This window comes from Pinus tabuliformis, chromosome 2_2, assembly GCF_031772625.1.
Source record: "Pinus tabuliformis cultivar Carrire ecotype Pingquan chromosome 2_2, CPIR1, whole genome shotgun sequence".
Taxonomy (NCBI): domain Eukaryota; kingdom Viridiplantae; phylum Streptophyta; class Pinopsida; order Pinales; family Pinaceae; genus Pinus; species Pinus tabuliformis.
Window position 1 is genome coordinate 116,758,845 of NC_142300.1, and position 18,476 is coordinate 116,777,320.

An 18,476-nucleotide genomic window follows, 5' to 3' on the forward strand; every position below is an offset into this window, starting at 1 on the left:
TTGAGGTTGATGAAAATTATAGTTACGAGATGATTGATGTTATATGGTTTAAAACTTTAATCCATGTTTTAATGCTTTTTATAACTAATTCATCATTCTACATGCTTTTGTTGACATATATGCATAAAAATATATATTATATAAAAAACGCTCCCAACTTGGAAGCTTCTGAAAATTGTCGTGCCTCGCTCCCACTTCTGCTTCCAAGTAGCCTTGTTTAAGGCATCAAATTACATTAAAACAAAAGTTTATAACAACATAAAATTTAGCTGTTAAAAATGTGTAAGAATTATATGGAGTGAAGGATAAATTTAAGAGTAAACTAAGGAAAAAATTGCAACAAATTTTGAGAGTTAATATAACATTTAATAATACTTAAAATATGATGTCAGCACTAGAAAATGTCTGAAAAATGCATGGAAAACTTTGAGCTGGCTTCTCTAATGCATCTTTAAACAAAGTCTAACCCTAGGGCATACATTAACAAGTCATTAAATCCTAATAACATAAGATTTTGTTGTAATTAAGCCCTAATTTATTATAAAACAAAATGAAAAACGAATTTAGGGTTTTAAAGGAATGTCACAAATTATAAAGACTAGTGCTTTATCAATCTAGGGCAAATGGAGTCTAGGATAAAAACTATTGTATGGTTTATTTTAGAGTGATTCTATACTGTAATGTTCCAAACTAGGGAAAATAGTGCTATGCAAAGCGGACAATAAAAATAACACCATAAAATTAAATCAAACCATCAGACCACAAAATTGGAAACCAAACTGCGTTGTCTACTCATTTTATTAAATGGGAAGAGGTGTACAACAAGGTGCTGGAATGTGTGCACTTGGGCTTGCTCTAGGCAAGCTAGCAAAATCTCAAAATGAACAATGGAACACCCTTCTCAAATCTGCTGGTAATCCGGCCCAAGAGCCGCGCTGTTACTGCCTAGAAAGGTGTTGCTGCTTGAAATGTGATCTGTTGTTAGAACCTTCCCTGTTGCTTAGAAAATTTTGGGATATTAATCCCAACCTCTATGCAAGAAACCCATAATAACCCACAAAGGAATTGGCCAAATGTTGACCTCAGAATTTTGGGCCAAATTCCCCTTATCTCCTCTAGCTGCTGGTTGAGTTGGGACCCCTGTTTGACCCCTCAAATCTGCCCAAAAAATTCTATAAAATTAGGATTGTGATCCTTTCCCAAAACTCAGAAAAATCCAGAAAGGTTTTCCCTTGTTTCCGATCTTCAAAAATTGACCCTTCACATCTTGGCCCTCCTCCAATTTCGAATTCTGTTGATGTGACTGATCCTATCAATCTCTACTCTCCCAACTCCAACAATCCTCCTCAAATGGCCCTCCAAATGATCTCCCAGCACGCCAAATCCAAACTCCCTCGGATGGTGTTGCCCCAAAGAGTCTCACTCCAATCATTGCGCAGTCATGGAGGAAATGATGCAGTCCTGCATGTGATGGAAAGAGAGCTGCGTGTAGGATGGCCCTCTTGTCTGTAAGTTCCCTATATACTTCTGAAAATGATGAAAGGATGCTCTTGTCTCCCCAACTTCCCGGAGTGCCTCACGCTGTGACTGCGCAATCCCTGCGCTGCTGTAACTCCCCCTGCTGCTGGTACTCGACTTACAACTGCTGTAACTCGTCTCCCTGCTGCTGCTACGAACTAAGATGAAGAAGAACTCCCTCCTAGGGCTGGCACTTGAAGTCCACCGAAGCAAGGGTTGAGATCTCTGCTCGGAGACACTTGTGTGCTAAACAACACAGTAACCCAGCTAAGCAGCTCGAGCAACTAAGATTGAGTTCAATATGTCAAAAGATAAGATATCCAAATGAGGAGAGTTGTCTTCCTTATATAGATTTTGTGGAGCACTTTTCCCTCCATCTTCCGTCCATCGTGGGTCCGTCACCTAACCATCGATTTCTCCTCCATGCAAATCGAACTAGGGAATGTGTATTCCCCTAGTATGGGTGGCCCCCATGTATACTTAACCACATCAAAATAACTTCTCCTAAGTCTAGCCTCCTAATAAAATCGAATGGGCCCCCATCACCTCCAAAATTGGTCCCAAAATGTAGAAATTAATACTCCTCCAAAATAATTTAGGAAGGGACATGACACTCCTCCCCTCCCAAATGTTGTTGTCCCCAAGCCACTTCAATTCTGAATGCTCAAGTAGTGCTCGCCCTCCCAAGTAGCATTCTCAACCGGCAAACTCCTCCAATGTACCAAAAATCACTTGTCCTCAAGCAATGCCTGAACGAGCATCCTCTTTAACTGCTGCTCCCCACGGTCACTGCAGCATGTGCCAGGGTCCCAGATGTGCCACTAAATCGCCCCTGATCTCAGCACTATCCTGATATGAAAGAATCCTTCAATACCAGGATCCCATGCCATCCTGTCCAACATAAGGCTTCGCTCGCTCCACTCACTATTCTGCCTGGTGCAAGTACCAGAAGTCCCCTGCCCCATTAGTGACTCGCTAAAGCCCAATGGAAAATCTGTATGATCTCCCCCTGCAGTAGTTGGCGCATCCCTAAAGGTTATTGAGCTATGAAGAGTTGTGATGCCCCAGTTCCCTGCTAGTCCCAGAGTGGTGCCACCATGCTGACGCTACGCTACTCTGACTATGTCATACTCCCCATCATGCGCAGACAATTTCCTCTTCTCCTGGAACCCGATGGTGGAATACTAAAAGAGGCGAGACACATCCTGCATGGGCATCTCCATGGCACCAAGGCCTACCCATCCAAATCTAACGCTGAACCTGTGCAGCAACAAAAAATGTCTGCCTCCCCATATGATGAAACCCTCTGTGAAACCCATGTGTCATCCCAAGAGCGAACTATATCACTCTCTGCCACGACTCCACTCATCATGAGTGATCTATCGATCAACTGAATCCCTGCATCCCATAGATAGACCTGCTGCGGCATAGCCCTGACAACCGATGGAATCCCTCTCGCTCTCATCTCTAGTCCCTACATGCCACCCATATATAGGCTACATACATCATGAACTAATATGAGTCATGCTAAACTGTCGTGTGCCTGCCACTGTGTAGTATTGATGACCACAGGAAACCATGTGTGCCAAGTAGATATCCCCAGAATGCAACCAATAGATGGGTATCTGATACGCGCAATCGACTCAGTGTATGCGGATCCATCTTGCCTCCTGCCAACCATCGCCATTGGTTTGACTACCCGCCCCTTGGAGAATGTGCCGATACGATGTCGGCAACCTAGATATTGTCCTGTGCCTGCCACTGTGTAGTACTGATGAGCACAAGAAATCATGTGTGCCAAATAGGTACCCCCAGAATGCAACCAATAGATGGGTATGTGATACGCGCAATCGACTCAGTGTATGCGGATCCATCCTGCTCCTGCCAACCATCGCCACTGGTTCGACTACCTGCCCCCTGGAGAATGTGCCGATACGATGTCGATAACTCGGATACATACTAGACAACTATCTCAGCCGTACACGGTATCCTCTGCTCATGCATGGTCCAGACATGCCCTGTGGAAAGAGTGACACATGTCTCCCCTGTGACTAGCTCCCTAGGCATAGGATCAATGATGAATGCTATGCCATCCCTGTTGGTGATGACCTCATCCCTCGACCTGTTGCTGTCAACTCGCACACCGGCTCAATGACCCTGCTGAGAAGTCTCCCCTCTATCACACCAAGTGCCATCCAAATGTCTTGGGTGGGCTCCCCATCCCCTGCTGCTCGTGCCTAGAGTGTCAAAGGACAACAACCAGGTTGCCCGTTTCTATAAGTGATGTAGAAGAGGGTCAGGTGTGTGAGTCCCCGCCGATAGCATCAAGTATCGCTCATTGGTGTCCCCATTGGTCTTGGGTGAACTACACCCAAAGTTATGCTCAATATCGCCGTCCATGGGTGTCCCTGGAGGCAACGCTCCAAGACCTCGTTGTGCAACAACATACGCCTCTACATACCATTGATCATCCTAGTACTCGTGGACATGCCACTGTACACCGCAGCCTACCCCTGTACACTGCTGGATACCCTCGGCTACAACTATGCCATCCCGTACCGTCCTGCTTCCCGCCTGTGTCACTGCACTTGTCACTCCCCGCATGTACTCAATGCGATGTAAGACACTCCCACTCCACAATGCAATCCAACACACTACAACAAACCACCATGCATCTTTGTGCCCACTGGTAGACCACTTCTCAACGCTAGATGCTCCCACACATCCCTGGATGTGATGGCCTAGAGCTATGTCTCTATGTGTCAGGCCACACCCGATCAATATCATCACCTCCACCATCGCATCATTATCCCCACCGATGAATGGATCTTTCCTCCAAATCCCCCCTAAGGGATCTGAGAAGTGACTCCTATGTGTCAACAGTGATGCCACCACTGCTTCGTTCCTCTGCATCCTTTGTGCCCCGCACAAAAGTGAAGAGCCCCCAGCTCCATAAAAGGCACCGTTTGGTGGCCTGCCAATGCCACCTCCTCCGACAAACTCTTGCCAGAGTATGCTGATCGCCAAGTGATCCCGTGTACAAATGCCATACCAAGAAAACCAAAAGAGTCTATCCATAAACTGGTCGACCACTGGTGATGACCGAGACTCCCCTAGCGAATGTGCACGCTGAATTGCTAGGTCAACTACACCATCCCGGTTGTAGTCATTTGACATACCTAGGAAATGATAGGTAGTCCCACCGGAACCCAATGCCAGTGTGCGCTGCCGATATCCCAAATCCCCGGAAGCTCCTGCTGAGCTACACCTAGGTTCACCACCACCTCCATATCCCACTCCATAGGGTACCAACTCAGAATCTCTCGCCATCCAACCCCAAGAGAGTGATTGAATGCACAAACTCCTGCACATAGAACAACCCCAGCATGTGGGTGTTGCACCCTGTGCAACTCAGGTTGTCTCATCACGCTATGCTGGTCAACACATGAAATCTGATTAGGTCGCTTTGTCTCTCTCTGTCCAATGGGTAAAGGTAACCTAACAATGCTGCGAGCCCCATCTATGTATGCTCAAAGAGGGTTCCTCCCACGCCCCAATGTGCACTCTAGCTGCACCAGTGGGGAATCCAACTGCTCCCCAACGTGAGTCAATTTCGCTGTGGACTCGGCATAAACCGCTCTCATGCCCTCCTCCTCATTCTGCTGCAGAATAGCCTCTTGCAGTAACGCGACCTTCCTTTTTAATGCTAGAAGATTAGCTTGAAATTGATGGAATTGCCATGGGCATCTATCACCTGTAAACTTGGTTACAGCTCTAGATACCTCAACAACTGTTGGCATCTCATCCATGCGTGGCACCCCCTCAAGAGATGGCTCTATGCATGTAGGCTCTATCCTCTCCACCACCAAGGCGTCAACTGGGGCTATCAAAGAGGCCTCTAATAAAGGTGACTCTTGCGCCACACTGGGTATATCGATGTGCCCCTCACCATCCTGTGGGCTCTCAGCATCATGCTCAACCTCTTCCTCAGGCTCTTGATATCTAAAGCCAGGTCTCCACTAGCAAAAGTGCCCCTTGGTCTCACCCTCTAACTGTCTCTGTCCTGCCTGCTCCTTTTCAGGAGATCTGGTGCCTTGATTTGGTCGGCTTTCTCCACATGATGTAGATGGCTGCACCCCCACGACTTGCTCATCTCTAACGTCTCTGTTGTAAAGGTGAGGATGGGTTTGATCTGTCACCCTCCTCAACTTGGCCAACCTCTCATCGTCCCAATGTATTCTACCCCAAAATTTCTGCATACTAGATTTCCCTTGAGCCATGGGTTTGTCTCTGGTTCACCCGTCACTGTGCACTCATACCCAAAGCTTCCATGATCTTCTGTTTAATTTTCCACAGCTGGGCCAAGATCATGCTCTGATACCACTATAATGTTCCAAACTAGGGAAAATAGTGCTATGCAAAGCGGACAATAAAAATAACACCATAAACTTAAATCAGACCATCAGACCACAAAATTAGCAACCAAACTGCGTTGTCTACTCATTTTATTAAATGGGAAGAGGTGTACAACAAGGTGCTGGAATGTGTGCACCCGAGCTTGCTCTAGGCAAGCTAGTAAAATCCCAAAATGAATGATGGAACACCCTCCTCAAATTTGCCGGTAATCCAGCCCAAGAGTTGCGCTGTTACTGCCTAGAAAGGTGTTGTTGCTTGAAATGATCTGTTGTTAGAGCCTTCCCCATTGCTCACAAAATTTTGGGAAATTAATCCCAACCTCTACGCAAGAAATCCAGAATAACCCACAAAGTAATTGGCCAAATGTTGACCTCAGAATTTTGGCCCAAATTCCCGTTAGCTCCTCTAGTTGCTGGCTGAGTTGGGACCCTTGTTTGACCCCTCAGATCTACCTAGAAAATTTTATAGAATTAGGAGTGTGATCCTTGCCCAAAACCTAGAAAAATCCGAAAAGGGTTTCCCTTGGTTCCATCCTTCAAAAATTGACTCTTCACAGCTTGGCCCTCCTCCAATTTCGAACTCTGTTGCTGTGACTGATCTTGTCAATATTTACTCTCCTAACTCCAGCAATCCTCCTCAAATGGCCCTCCAAATGATCTCCCAACACCCCAACTCCAAACTCCCCCGTATGGTGCTGCCCCAAAGAGTCACACTCCAATGACTATGCAATCATGGAGGAGATGACGTAGTCCTGCGTGTGATGGAAAGAGAGCTGCGTGTAGGATGGCCCTCTTGTCTGTAGCTGCCCTATATACCCCTGAAAATGATGAAAGGGTTCTCATGTCTCCCCAACTTCCCGGAGTGCCTCACGCTGTGACTGTGCAATCCCCAGGCTGCTGTAACTCCCCCTTGCTGCTGGTACTTGACTTACAACTGCTGTAACTCGTCTCCCTGCTGCTGTTACAAACTGAGATGAAGAAGAACTTCCTCCTAGGGCTGGCACTCGAAGTCCACTGACGCAAGGGTTGAGATCTCCGCTCGGAGACACTCGTGTGCTAAACAACACAGTAACCTAGCTAAGCAGCTTGAGCAACTAAGATTGAGTTCAATATGTCAAAAGATAAGATATCCATATGAGGAGAGCTACCTTCCTTATATATATTTTGTGGAGCACTTTTCCCTCCATCTTCCCTCCATCGTGGGTCCCTCATTGCCATGTCCCTTCACAAATGAATTAGTCATGGAATGCAACAACACAATTTTGGCAACAATTTTGGTTTAGGAGAAGGACCCCACAACAGAAACTTAGGAACTATAGGCAGTTCGAATTATTTTTGGTAGCAAGTGGAATGTGGGGGCCACCACATGCATAATTTGAAATTGGCCAAGGAATACATTGGAGGGAATTCGAGCTATTGGATGTAGGGGCCCACATGAGGCTAAGGGGGCCCAAGGAGTTATAAAGAGAGATAAGCTCTCATTTTTAATCCATTCTGATTATTTTGACAAACAAACTCATTTTGTACACTTTGTTGTTCATCGAGTCTAGCCGTTGTTTAGCCACGAGTCTTCCGCAGGGAAGATTCAACCTCTTCTTCGGGGGACAATCCGTGCCTGCCCTAGGGAGGCTGTTACATAGGAGTTTATAGGGAGTCTGGTACAATCACACACTTTAGTCATCAGCGCAGGGAGGAACTGCGTATCCCTGGGCAGCCAGAGAAGATGCAGGAGGGGTTAGAAATAAGCTAGGGGGATTCACAGCTTGTTGGGAGAGCCGAGAATAGACCAGAAAAGGGATTCACAGCTTGCTGGGAGAGCCGGAAGTTGAGGAGGCAGTGTAGAAAGGGCAACTCTGCTGGAGTAGCAACCAGCTAGACTGGCACAACAATCAGTGCAAAGGCCACTATAGCAACAAACCCGTGGTGCTGGGAGAGCAGTCATCCGGACCAAGGGTCATCTGGGAAGCAAGGAGTTAGACAGTACAGGTGGACCCAACTTTCTAGGGGTATTTTCAGAGGGATTGGCAAGCTATTTCCTGCAAGTCGAATTTGGTTGTAGCAGGCTATCAGTTGGGGAGAGGCTCCAAGGAGGTCGAAAATCCAAAGTCAAAACCAGAGAAATTTCCTTCTGGGTTTTTCTAGGTTTTGTCCAAGGAGTCTAAGGCTAAAAGGATATAATTTTCAAGGTAGTTTTTGGGCACATTCCAGCAGGGCAAAGTTAACAGATCAACAGTTTTGTTGGGACAACGCAACGCAAGTGGTGCAACAACTGAACGACCATCATCTCAGCTATTCCATCACCTGGGTTTAGTCCAGCTTGTCCTTGAGACAAGCTCAGGTGAACCACTACATTTATATTGTCCCCATTTCTCTCAGATTTTATAATATATGGCTCAGTGGTTCTAGATTTACAGTGTGTCCATGGTTGTGTAATGCCTGTTTTTAATTTTATGCTGTTACACTGTTTATTTGTTTAAATATCACTAATTTTCCTACTTAGGAACATTACACTCACCTAACCATCGATTTCCCCTCCATGCAAATCAAACTAGGGAATGCATACTCCCCTAGTATGGGTGGCCCCCATGTATACTTGACCACATTGAAATAACTTCTCCTAAGTCTAGCCTCCTAATAAAATCAAATGGGCCCCCATCACCTCCAAAATTGGCCCCAAAATGTAGAAATTAAGACTGCTCCAAAATAATTTAGGAAGAGACATGACATATACTCAAACAAAACTAGGGCAAATAAACTAACTTATCCTAGGGTTTGCAATTTAAGTTCTTAATTTTCTGGATGATTAAGGGAAAGAAAAACCTATCTCTATTCCTCAAATACTTGAAGGAAGGGCTTTGCTTAACAAGGGATAATGAAGCAAATACCAAATGAAATAACTATCACAAGAACGTACATCCCATGGAACATAAAGCCAAGACAAAACAAATAAACCAACTTACTTTACCTTGCAACATCTAAGATCCACCATAGGCATCCATGAAAAGAGATAACATCACATCACATTACTAAAGCATGCCCTTTCGTTTTGAAATTGAACATAGTTTTGGTGCCTTCTCTACTCTGTCGTTCTCTGCATTGTATTCCACTTCAACATGTGCCAATCCTTGTCCTTGTTCATTGTTAATGTGCTCAAATGGTGCCTTGGTCCCATTTTTTGTCCTTTGCTGTTTATTCCCAAAACTCCAACTCCGTGAATATGATATCATGTTTGATAATGCACATACACAATAGCAAAATACTTGCAGAGAGAGAAGACAGATAAAAGAGATATTACTTGATATTATTCAATGTGTGTCAACTTCAATACATAAAAATGAGGAAACAATGTTCCATGCATCAAGTTTTGTACAATCACCTTATTTCATTGAAACAACAAGTCACTTGACTTTATTTAAATGCCCAACACTGTAGTACTGGGCATCATTATGTGATCATTCTAATGAGCTGACTTAACGTAGGGTGCCATTTTCTGGCAAATGGTATTATGTTTTGCTTTTGTGTATATCTAACGTGTCCTCCTTTATGTTCTTGGTGCTAAGCTTGTGGAAATATTTTGGGGATGTTATGTTGTAGTTTATGTCATTGGATATCAGCCATACCTCAAAGGTTTGAATCAACCAATGGTTGTTATGGTTTTGTTAGTGTAGCTAAACATTTCCCTTTTTGTCTTTCCACTGTAGTGGCCATTTGCACTGAGGCAAATCTAGCTTGTATGTCCTTAATGGTGGTGACTTTAAATAAAATCAGATTGACAATATCATCTGCTACCCCTACAACTTGTTCTGTGTGAAAATTCTATCACTGCATCAACTGATTTACTTTTCCTACTTATTTCATCATAAGTTATTCATGAAATACTTCAACAAAAATTAAAATAAATATTGCTGCAGATATCACACCTTAATACAGAAACAAACATATGCACACATTGACACAGTTATTTTGGACTAATGTCCCTAGAAAAACCCAATGTGGGAAAACCAGTGCAACAAGGGAGGATTCTATTATTCAACAATTTTCTAGTACAACAGGGTGCCAAACTGGCTTACCCACAAATAGACAAATTTCTAGCACTTCTTCTGAACCCACCGTAGGCCCTGCTGACCTCTGCGTCAGCCTGAAACCCTCTGTGTCAGCCTATTGAGGCTCTGCGCAACCTCTTTGGCCTTCTGCATTTCTCCTGCAACCTCTGCGTGGATGACGCAGGCCTTGCTGGCTTTGTGCAGTCTTTGCTGCCTCTGCGTGGCTTCTTCTGGCCCTGCGTTTGCCTCTTCTGGCCCTGCGTCTGCCTCCTGACTGCTTTCCAGACCACTGGTTCAATTTTTCAGCAAACCCCGCTCCAGAAATTGAACTAACTGGTTTCCCTCTGTGTGTTCTTCAAGTGACCCTCAAGCCTCCTCTTATACTTTTCTCGTTGATAAATCAACAGCCGAGATTAAGTCCCTAATCAACGATTGAGATTAGATCTGGCTTGATCCATGTCTTTTGGACCATTCTAACATAATTTTATATTAATACACATTAATATTTTAATTTCCCTAAGTTTAGACTTAGGGACTTCATTAAAAATATTAATTATTTTAATATCTCCTGAACTGTTTAGAATCTGCCCAAACCCTTTCTGGGTATTGGAGATCTCATGTGCCCCAATCTCTCCACCAAATTTCGCGGCTAGAGCACATTCGATGCTACCCAAAATCAACTCTCCCTCTTAGTGAGGACTATGCTCTAGTAATACTCCTCACTGAGTATCACCCTGATCATCCGGCATCGGTCCATGTGCTGATGTTAAGCCTCCTTGCCCAACATCCTCTGCACTGCTGCCCATGACTCTGCTACTGCCACTGCTACATCTGTACGATAGCTCCCTCTGCATCCGTGCTGCTGTTGGTCCTTTCTCCCAACACTGCATCCACGCTGCAACTCCCTCTGCATTCGTGCTGCCAACACACTACTTCTGAAAGGGGTTCTTTACCATCCCCATCTTTTCCCTGAAGTAGTCAAATTTTGACTTTCCAAGGGCCTTGGTGAGGATCTTTGCCACTTGTTCTCCTGTAGGAGTGTAGCTCAACTGTATAGCTCCTCTTTGGACACAGTCTCTGACAAAGTGACACTGGATATCAATATGCTTCGACCTATCATTTAATACTGGATTCTCAGAGAGTTTGATGCAACTCTGATTATCACACATGATCCTGGTCGCCTCCATATTTCTTCTGAATAGGTTTACCAATAGTTTTCTAAGCCATATGGCCTCACACGAAGTTTTGCTTGCTGCCATATATTCTGCCTTAGACAAGCTCAAAGCCACGAACTTCTATTTCCTATTGCACTAGGAGGTCATTCTTGATCCAATGTTGAAACAATACCCAGAGGTGCTTTTCAATCCACTGAACTTCCTGCCCAATCTGCATCAGTAAATCCACTCAACTTGATATCCTTCCCCTTGGTGTATAAGAGCCCATAATCAACTGTTCCCTGTAAATACCTGAGAACGTGTTTGGCTGCTGCCTAGTGTGGCCTCTTTGGTTCCACCATGAACTCACTGAGGGTGTTGACAGCGTAGCAAATATCTGGCTTGGTATTGACTAGATACATTAGGGACCCTATGAGCTGTCAGTATAGGGTGGGATCGACATCCTTGTCTTCTGATGCATCAATCTTCTTCCAGTTGGTGATCATTGGCATAGACATAGGTCTACAGTCTCCCATCCCGAACCTTTTCAGGATTTTTGTAGCATACCTCCCTTGCCTAAGGAAGATTTCTCCTTTCTGCTGCCAAACTTCCAACCCTAAGAAGTAGTGCATTCATCTCAGATCCTTCATATCGAACTCTGTGGCTAGATTCTTCTTGCAGTCCTCAATGAGTCTGGATGATCCTGTTAGGAAGAGATCATCCACATATAATATTAAGATAAGTGGCTTGTTCTCTACGACCAAATAGTAGAGATTCGGATCCGCGTCACTCTTGACAAACCCCATCTTCTGCAAGTAGCCATCTATTCGACCATACCATGCTCTCGGTGCCTGCTTCAGCCCATACAACGCTTTCTTCAGTCTCCATACATGAGACTTCTTCTCATGAGTTTCAAAGCCCTCTGGTTGTTCAGTGTATACCTCTTCTTCTATTACCCCATTTTGAAATGCTGTCTTGACATCCATCTGATGGATCTCCCATCCCATCTGGACTGCAAGAGATATCACGGTCCTAATAGATGTATACCTGGCTATCGAGGCAAAGGTTTCCTCATAGTCAATCCCTTCCTTTTGAGCATACCCTTTAGCCACAAACCTGCCCTTGTGTTTTTCAACACTGTCGTCCGCAACATATTTGATTTTGTAGATCCATCTTAAACCTACCATAGATCTGTCTTGAGGCCTTGACACCACCTCCCAGACATCGTTCACCATTATGGAGTTATACTCCTCCACCAGCGCATCTAGCCAGACCTGATGCTAAGTGCCTCCTTGAAACTGGCAGGTTCCACATCCTGAGCTACTAACACCTGATACCTGTCTGGCTGTTTTTGCTCCCTCTTACTGTTCCTTGGCTCTCCGATGAAGTTCTCTGCATCACACAGAATCTGATGAAGTTCCTTGCTGGTTCTTCCTCTGCCAGTAGCTGCTTCTATTCACTCCTCCTCTTCATCCTGAGAATCTTCTTGACTTGAGGAAGAATTTCACTTCCTTTGGTTGAAGATGCATGACCAACGGATCCTCTTTCGATTGCTCCTTGGAAGGCATTTAGCGAGATCTTCTGAAAGCTTTGTCCTCCATGAACTTTACATCTCGTCGTACTACTACCTTCCTGTTCCTTGGAAGATAGATTATATATGCCTTAGCGTTCTTGCTATATCCCACCAGATACCCCTTTTATGCAGTCTAATCTAGCTTCTTCCTCTTTTCTTCAGGTATGCGGCAATATGCTAAACTCCCAAATATCCTGAAATGACTGACTTCAGGTATCTTCCCAGTGAAGACTTTCTCTGGAGTAATCTTGCCCAATGCCCGAAGAGGAGTCTTGTTCTGAATGTAGACAGCTGTGTTGCATGCTTCCGCCCACAAGAATTTTGGCATATATTGATCATGCAGCATGGCCCTAGCTGCTTCTACAATAGTCCTGTTTTTCCTTTCTACCACCCCATTCTGCTCCGGATTGTAGGGAGTTGTCCACTCTCTTCTGATGTTCTCCTTAGTGCAATAATCAGTGAAGTCCTTATCGACATACTCTCCACCATTATCTGAGCGCAAGACTTTTATTTTCTTACTAGCCAAATTCTCCACTAGAGCCTTGAACTCCTTGAATCGATAGAAAACCTCATCCTTGGTTTTCAGAAAATAAATCCAAGTTTTCCTCGAGTGGTCGTCAATGAAGGTAAGGAAATAATTGGCATCGCTGAAAGCTTTGACGGATATAGGTCTGCAGATATCTGAGTGTATCAATCCTAGTCCACTCTTGGCCCTGTGTTTGCTTCTAGGAAATTCCACCTTGGCATACCTTCCTAGAGCGCATCCCCTTTCCTAGAACGCATCCCCTGCATTCATCATCTCGTTCCGTACTCAGATCCGAAACTCCTGTTACAGTGCTCCTGAGAATTCTCAGAGCTCCATGGTGCAAGTGACACATCCTTCTGTGCCATAGTTCGTTCAAGTCCTTGTCCCCATGACTGCCTATTAGTGCCGTTGGAGATTCTAGTTGTAATCTATACAACCAATTACTTTTGATCTCGATCTGCACTTTCTTTTTCCAGCTCGGGTGTTTGACGTATACCTTTTCCTTGATGAAGTAGACATCATAGCCCTTGCCTTGTAGTTATGACACAGAAAGTAAGTTCATCCCCAATCTTGGTACATGCAGCACATTTGTGGCACGGAATTGCTCTCCCAATTTTGTCTGAAAAACTATGGTACCCTTTCCTACTGGAGTACACTTTGCCTTGTTCCCAATGGTGATTTGAAAGTTCATCTTCTCTTCTCGATATTCTGAGAAACACTCCCTGATTCCCGTCATATGCCACGAGGCTCCACTGTCTATATACCATACTTCTGATGATGCAACACTAGTCATGCACACCACTTCTTCTTCTAACCTGGAAGCCAACATAGAGAAATCGAAATCTCTCTCTCTCTTGTGCAATCTTCTGAAAATCTGCGTGAGTCCCCTGAGGTGGATGCCTCTGCATCGTGGTCTTGACCCATAACTGATTTTCCCTTTTTGTCTCTAATTACTTGCTCTGATACCATGTGAAAATTCTATCACTACAACAACTGATTTATGGTCTCGACCCATAACTGATTTTCCCTTTTTGTCTCTAATTACTTGCTCTGATACCATGTGAAAATTCTATCACTACAACAACTGATTTATGGTCTCGACCCATAACTGATTTTCCCTTTTTGTCTCTAATTACTTGCTCTGATACCATGTGAAAATTCTATCACTACAACAACTGATTTACTTTTCCTACTTATTTCATCATAAGTTATTAATGAAATTACTTCAACAAACATTAAAATAAATACTGCTGCAGATATCACATCATAATACATAAACAAAAATATGCACACATTGACACAGTTATTTTGGACTAATGTCTCCGGAAAAACCCAATGTGGGAAAACCAGTGCAGCAAGGGAGGATTTTATTATTTAGCAATTTTCTAGTACAACAGGGTGCCAAACTGGCTTACCCACAGATAAACAAATTTCTAGCACTTCTTCTAAACCAGTGTAGGCCCTACTGACCTCTGCGTCAGCCTATTGAGGCTCTGCGTAGCCTCTCTGGCCTTCTGTGTTTCTCCTGCAGCCTCTGCGTGGATGACGCAGGCGTTGCTGGCTCTGCGCAGTCTCTGTTGCCTCTGCGTGGCTTCCCCTAGCCCTGCTTTTGCTTCTTTTGCATCGGTGCTGATCTCCCGGCTCTCTGTTCCGTACTTGCTGCCTCCTGACTGCTCTCCAGACCACTAGTTCAATTTCTCAGCAAACCTTGCTCCAGAAATTGAACTGACTGGTCTCCCTCCGTGTGTTCTCGAAGTGACCCTCAAGCCTCCTCTTATACTTTTCTCGTTGACAAATCAACGGCCAAGATTAAGTCCCTAATCAACGGCTAAGATTAGATTTGGCTTGATCCATGTCTTTTGGACCATTCTAACACATTTTCATACTAATACACATTAATATTTTATTTTCCCTAAGTTTAGACTTAGGGACTGCATTAAAAATATTAATTATTTTAATATCTCCTGAACTGTTTAGAATCTGCCCAAACCCTTTTTGGGTATTGGAGATCTCATGTGCCCCAACCTCTCCACCAAATTTCGTGGCTAGAGCACATCCGATGCTACCCCAAATCAACATTATGTTGTATTAATTAGGACAATTGGTTGCAAACATATTTCTTTCAGTGTAATGATCACAATAACCTATTGGCCTTGAAATACATTAGTCCACAATGGTGGACTTTGAACAGATTACAAGGTAGAAGATTGCCAAAATTTTGGAGTTGTGTGATTATTATTCTTCTTCCTCACAGTCACAGATTACCTCATACACTGATAGTGGCTTTTTTAGCAACGGTAGTTTCCTTCAATCAATTAATTACTGATTGAGATGCCTGGTTAATAACTTAATTGTCACAATTCTAACACTACCTTATATTAACTTTCAGTGTTCACTTGCTGTTGTTGCAACCAGCATTTTAGTGATTACAACTGGTCTTTTGTCTGCTTGAATGAAATGTAAGTGTTATGTGCTGTAACCAGCCCCTGCACTATTACAGTGAGGGCCATCTTGAGTCCAATCAATCTTTACCATAACCTGCTGTACCTGTTTACGATGTCTAATACAGATTCATTTTCATTATTATTCTCCACACAAAGAATGATGTTCACAAAGAAAAGAAATAGTCTAGATTACTATGAAGAATTTATGTTGTGGAAGTTGTGTGTCATTGATATTTAATGAATACGAGGTGATTTGAGTTGGAATGCCATTTTAAAAGTAGCTGTGGAATGCTCTGCAGGTCTTATGAAGGCTGTTCCTGAGAAACACAGGAAATTTTTACAGGATCTTGTGTGGGTACACGAGGAGGTATTTAGCAAATTACCTGGTTTGAATGTGGCAATTTGTAGAGCAACGAAGGGCCTTTTCATGATGGAATATTCTATGCTTATAATTCATAACTGTTTTTAAGAAAAATGATGAATTTTTTACTCGTATTTCAGGAGGAAGTTGAGACTGGTGATCCCGAGATGAGCAGAACCAAGTTAATTGCTGTGCATGCAGGCCTCGAAATAACAAAGAGTGTGGAGGAACAATTGAAAGTGCTTTATGACACAGATGTGAAATTTCCAAGAGTGGAGGCTTTGAGTGGAAGAAAAAACGTATGGGAAATCCCAATAGTAAGTATTTTTGCTGCATGGGTGCTATTTCAGGTTCATTGATTGCAACCCAAACATGCCTAAAACCATTTTTTTTTAATGATAATTGGTGAATTGGTAACTTCGGAGGACTGTTCTGGACATGACCCAGGATCAAATCACTACAGCTGCCACTATTCAACTCAATATCAAGATATTCAAATTTTCCTGCCCTTTCTGGCTTATAGGAATTACTTGTCACAATTTTCAACATGTTCATATTTTTGCCACAGAGGCGAACATGCCTTTGGATAATAGAACCCAGGTGGAGGGGAAATTAAAAACCCGCTATCTGCCACTCAAGCTATTGTCTTTTGACTGAAACTGTTTGTTCTTTATTAGAAATGAAATGTAATATTTTCTAAAACTAATTGGCTGAGGTAATTTGGATTTTCTGAAATGAGGAAAACATGAATCAGGATAAATGTCATTAATAACTTCCTTATCTCTATCAATGGGAAAAGGCCATTCTAGTCTGAAATCAGCAAGATTGATATATTCTGTGGGATGTTTACCTTCTTCGAATGTTTTCAACAGTTATACAAAATCCCAATCCAAGTCAAAATCTTATTCTGTGCTTTCTTTTTTAGCTTAGTAGCATAGGGACTTATCATTGCGGGTAAGAATTTATTATACTTCCGGCACAGGTAATTAAGAGAGATTTGTCATCTATCTGGGTTTGCCAGAGCAAGGTTGATGTTTGGTTGGGTTTAGGCAAAGTCATATGACTTGGACTTGGGAACCACTAGGAAAAGCTGAAGAGTAAGAGTTTGACTCTGAATCATGAAAAACTTTGCAAGTAACTTGACATAACACTTGCCAAATAAAAATTTAAAATACCTAAAACATCACTGAAATATTTGAGATCTTTGGTTCCATGACAAATCTCTTCATACAGATCAAAATAAACATAAACTTTAATTTAAATAAGTGAATGTGAAAGTTTACATATATACTTCAAAGTTCAAAATGTTATATGTAGAAACTCTAGAGCTTAGACTCCAAATCACTTGGGTGATGGACCGCATGAATAAGTCATGATTTTTTTTCAAGTCTTGAGTCATTCAATCTATTCAACATTGCATAATACAATGGCAACTCTTCTCATGAATGGGAGCAAAGGCCCCTACCCCTTCATGTGGAGACCCCTTTGACTCGGTGTCTAGAGCACTGAGGTCCTCTATGAATATTGGTTTCTCTGTCTCTGCAATCCAATGTGATGTTGCATTTACCTCATTAAACTCGATTGCTACATCATTCTGCTTTTGTGACAATGACAATTTTAAATAACTTCTAAGTCTTGGTTGTGACTCTTTAGATTTTGAAAATCAAATTTTTGAAATTCAAGGTTACTAAAAGGGAATGATCTCTTGGATATTGTCAAGTATGCTGTGACTCCACCTACAAATCCATATGAATTGGCAGCTCACAACAATAAGGAAGTGAAGGCCAAGCAGATGATCTTGAATACCATAAAGGACCATTTGATGCCTCGTGTATCCGAGAAGAATATGATGAAGGAGATGTTCAATGTCCTAGTTAGTCTTTTCTAGAGTCAAAATATAAATAGGAGGATGATATTGTGGGACAAATTCAGATCCATAGAGATGAGTAGATAAGACATAGTCACTAGTTACCTATGGAGATCACACAAGTGTTATCAACTTGCAGCAGTTGGGGAGAAGGTTGCAGATGCAGAGCTAGTGAACATGTCAGTGAATGGTTTTCCAGCTTCATGGGAACTATTTGTCAAAGGCATTCGCACTCAGGAAAACCCTTTAACTTTGAGAGGCTCTAGAAGACTAGATCCAGGAGAAGACTTAATAGTTCTCAGAATTTCAAGATTTTGTTGAGAAATCTAGGGCATCAATGATTAATAGATTTCTCATTTTGATAATTGCTTGTGATATACTTTTACTTTTTGAGTTATGATCTTCTCTTCGTTATATTATTAATGTGTTGTTTTCATCAAGACAATTACAAAATAAACAATAGAAGACGAGAGACACAATATGTAGGCTTGTCAGCCAGGGCCAAAACCTCTCACTCTTTGAGAGGAAAGCCCAATCAGAAATTCTTCTTATAGATCTTCAATTGAAAAACACCA

At 43.0% G+C, this 18,476-nt stretch overlaps 1 protein-coding gene across 1 annotated transcript in view; it reads left to right on the plus strand.

Moving 5' to 3' along the window:
- The window catches only part of LOC149191632 (tyrosine-protein phosphatase RLPH2-like), a 234,696-nt gene that overhangs the window by 166,456 nt on the left and 49,764 nt on the right, over positions 1 to 18,476 (plus strand). Inside the window, exons 2-3 of the mRNA XM_089404380.1 lie at positions 15,973 to 16,040; positions 16,175 to 16,351. Of these exons, the coding sequence (XP_089260506.1) occupies positions 15,973 to 16,040; positions 16,175 to 16,351 (245 nt within the window). The remainder of the gene's footprint in view (positions 1 to 15,972; positions 16,041 to 16,174; positions 16,352 to 18,476) is intronic.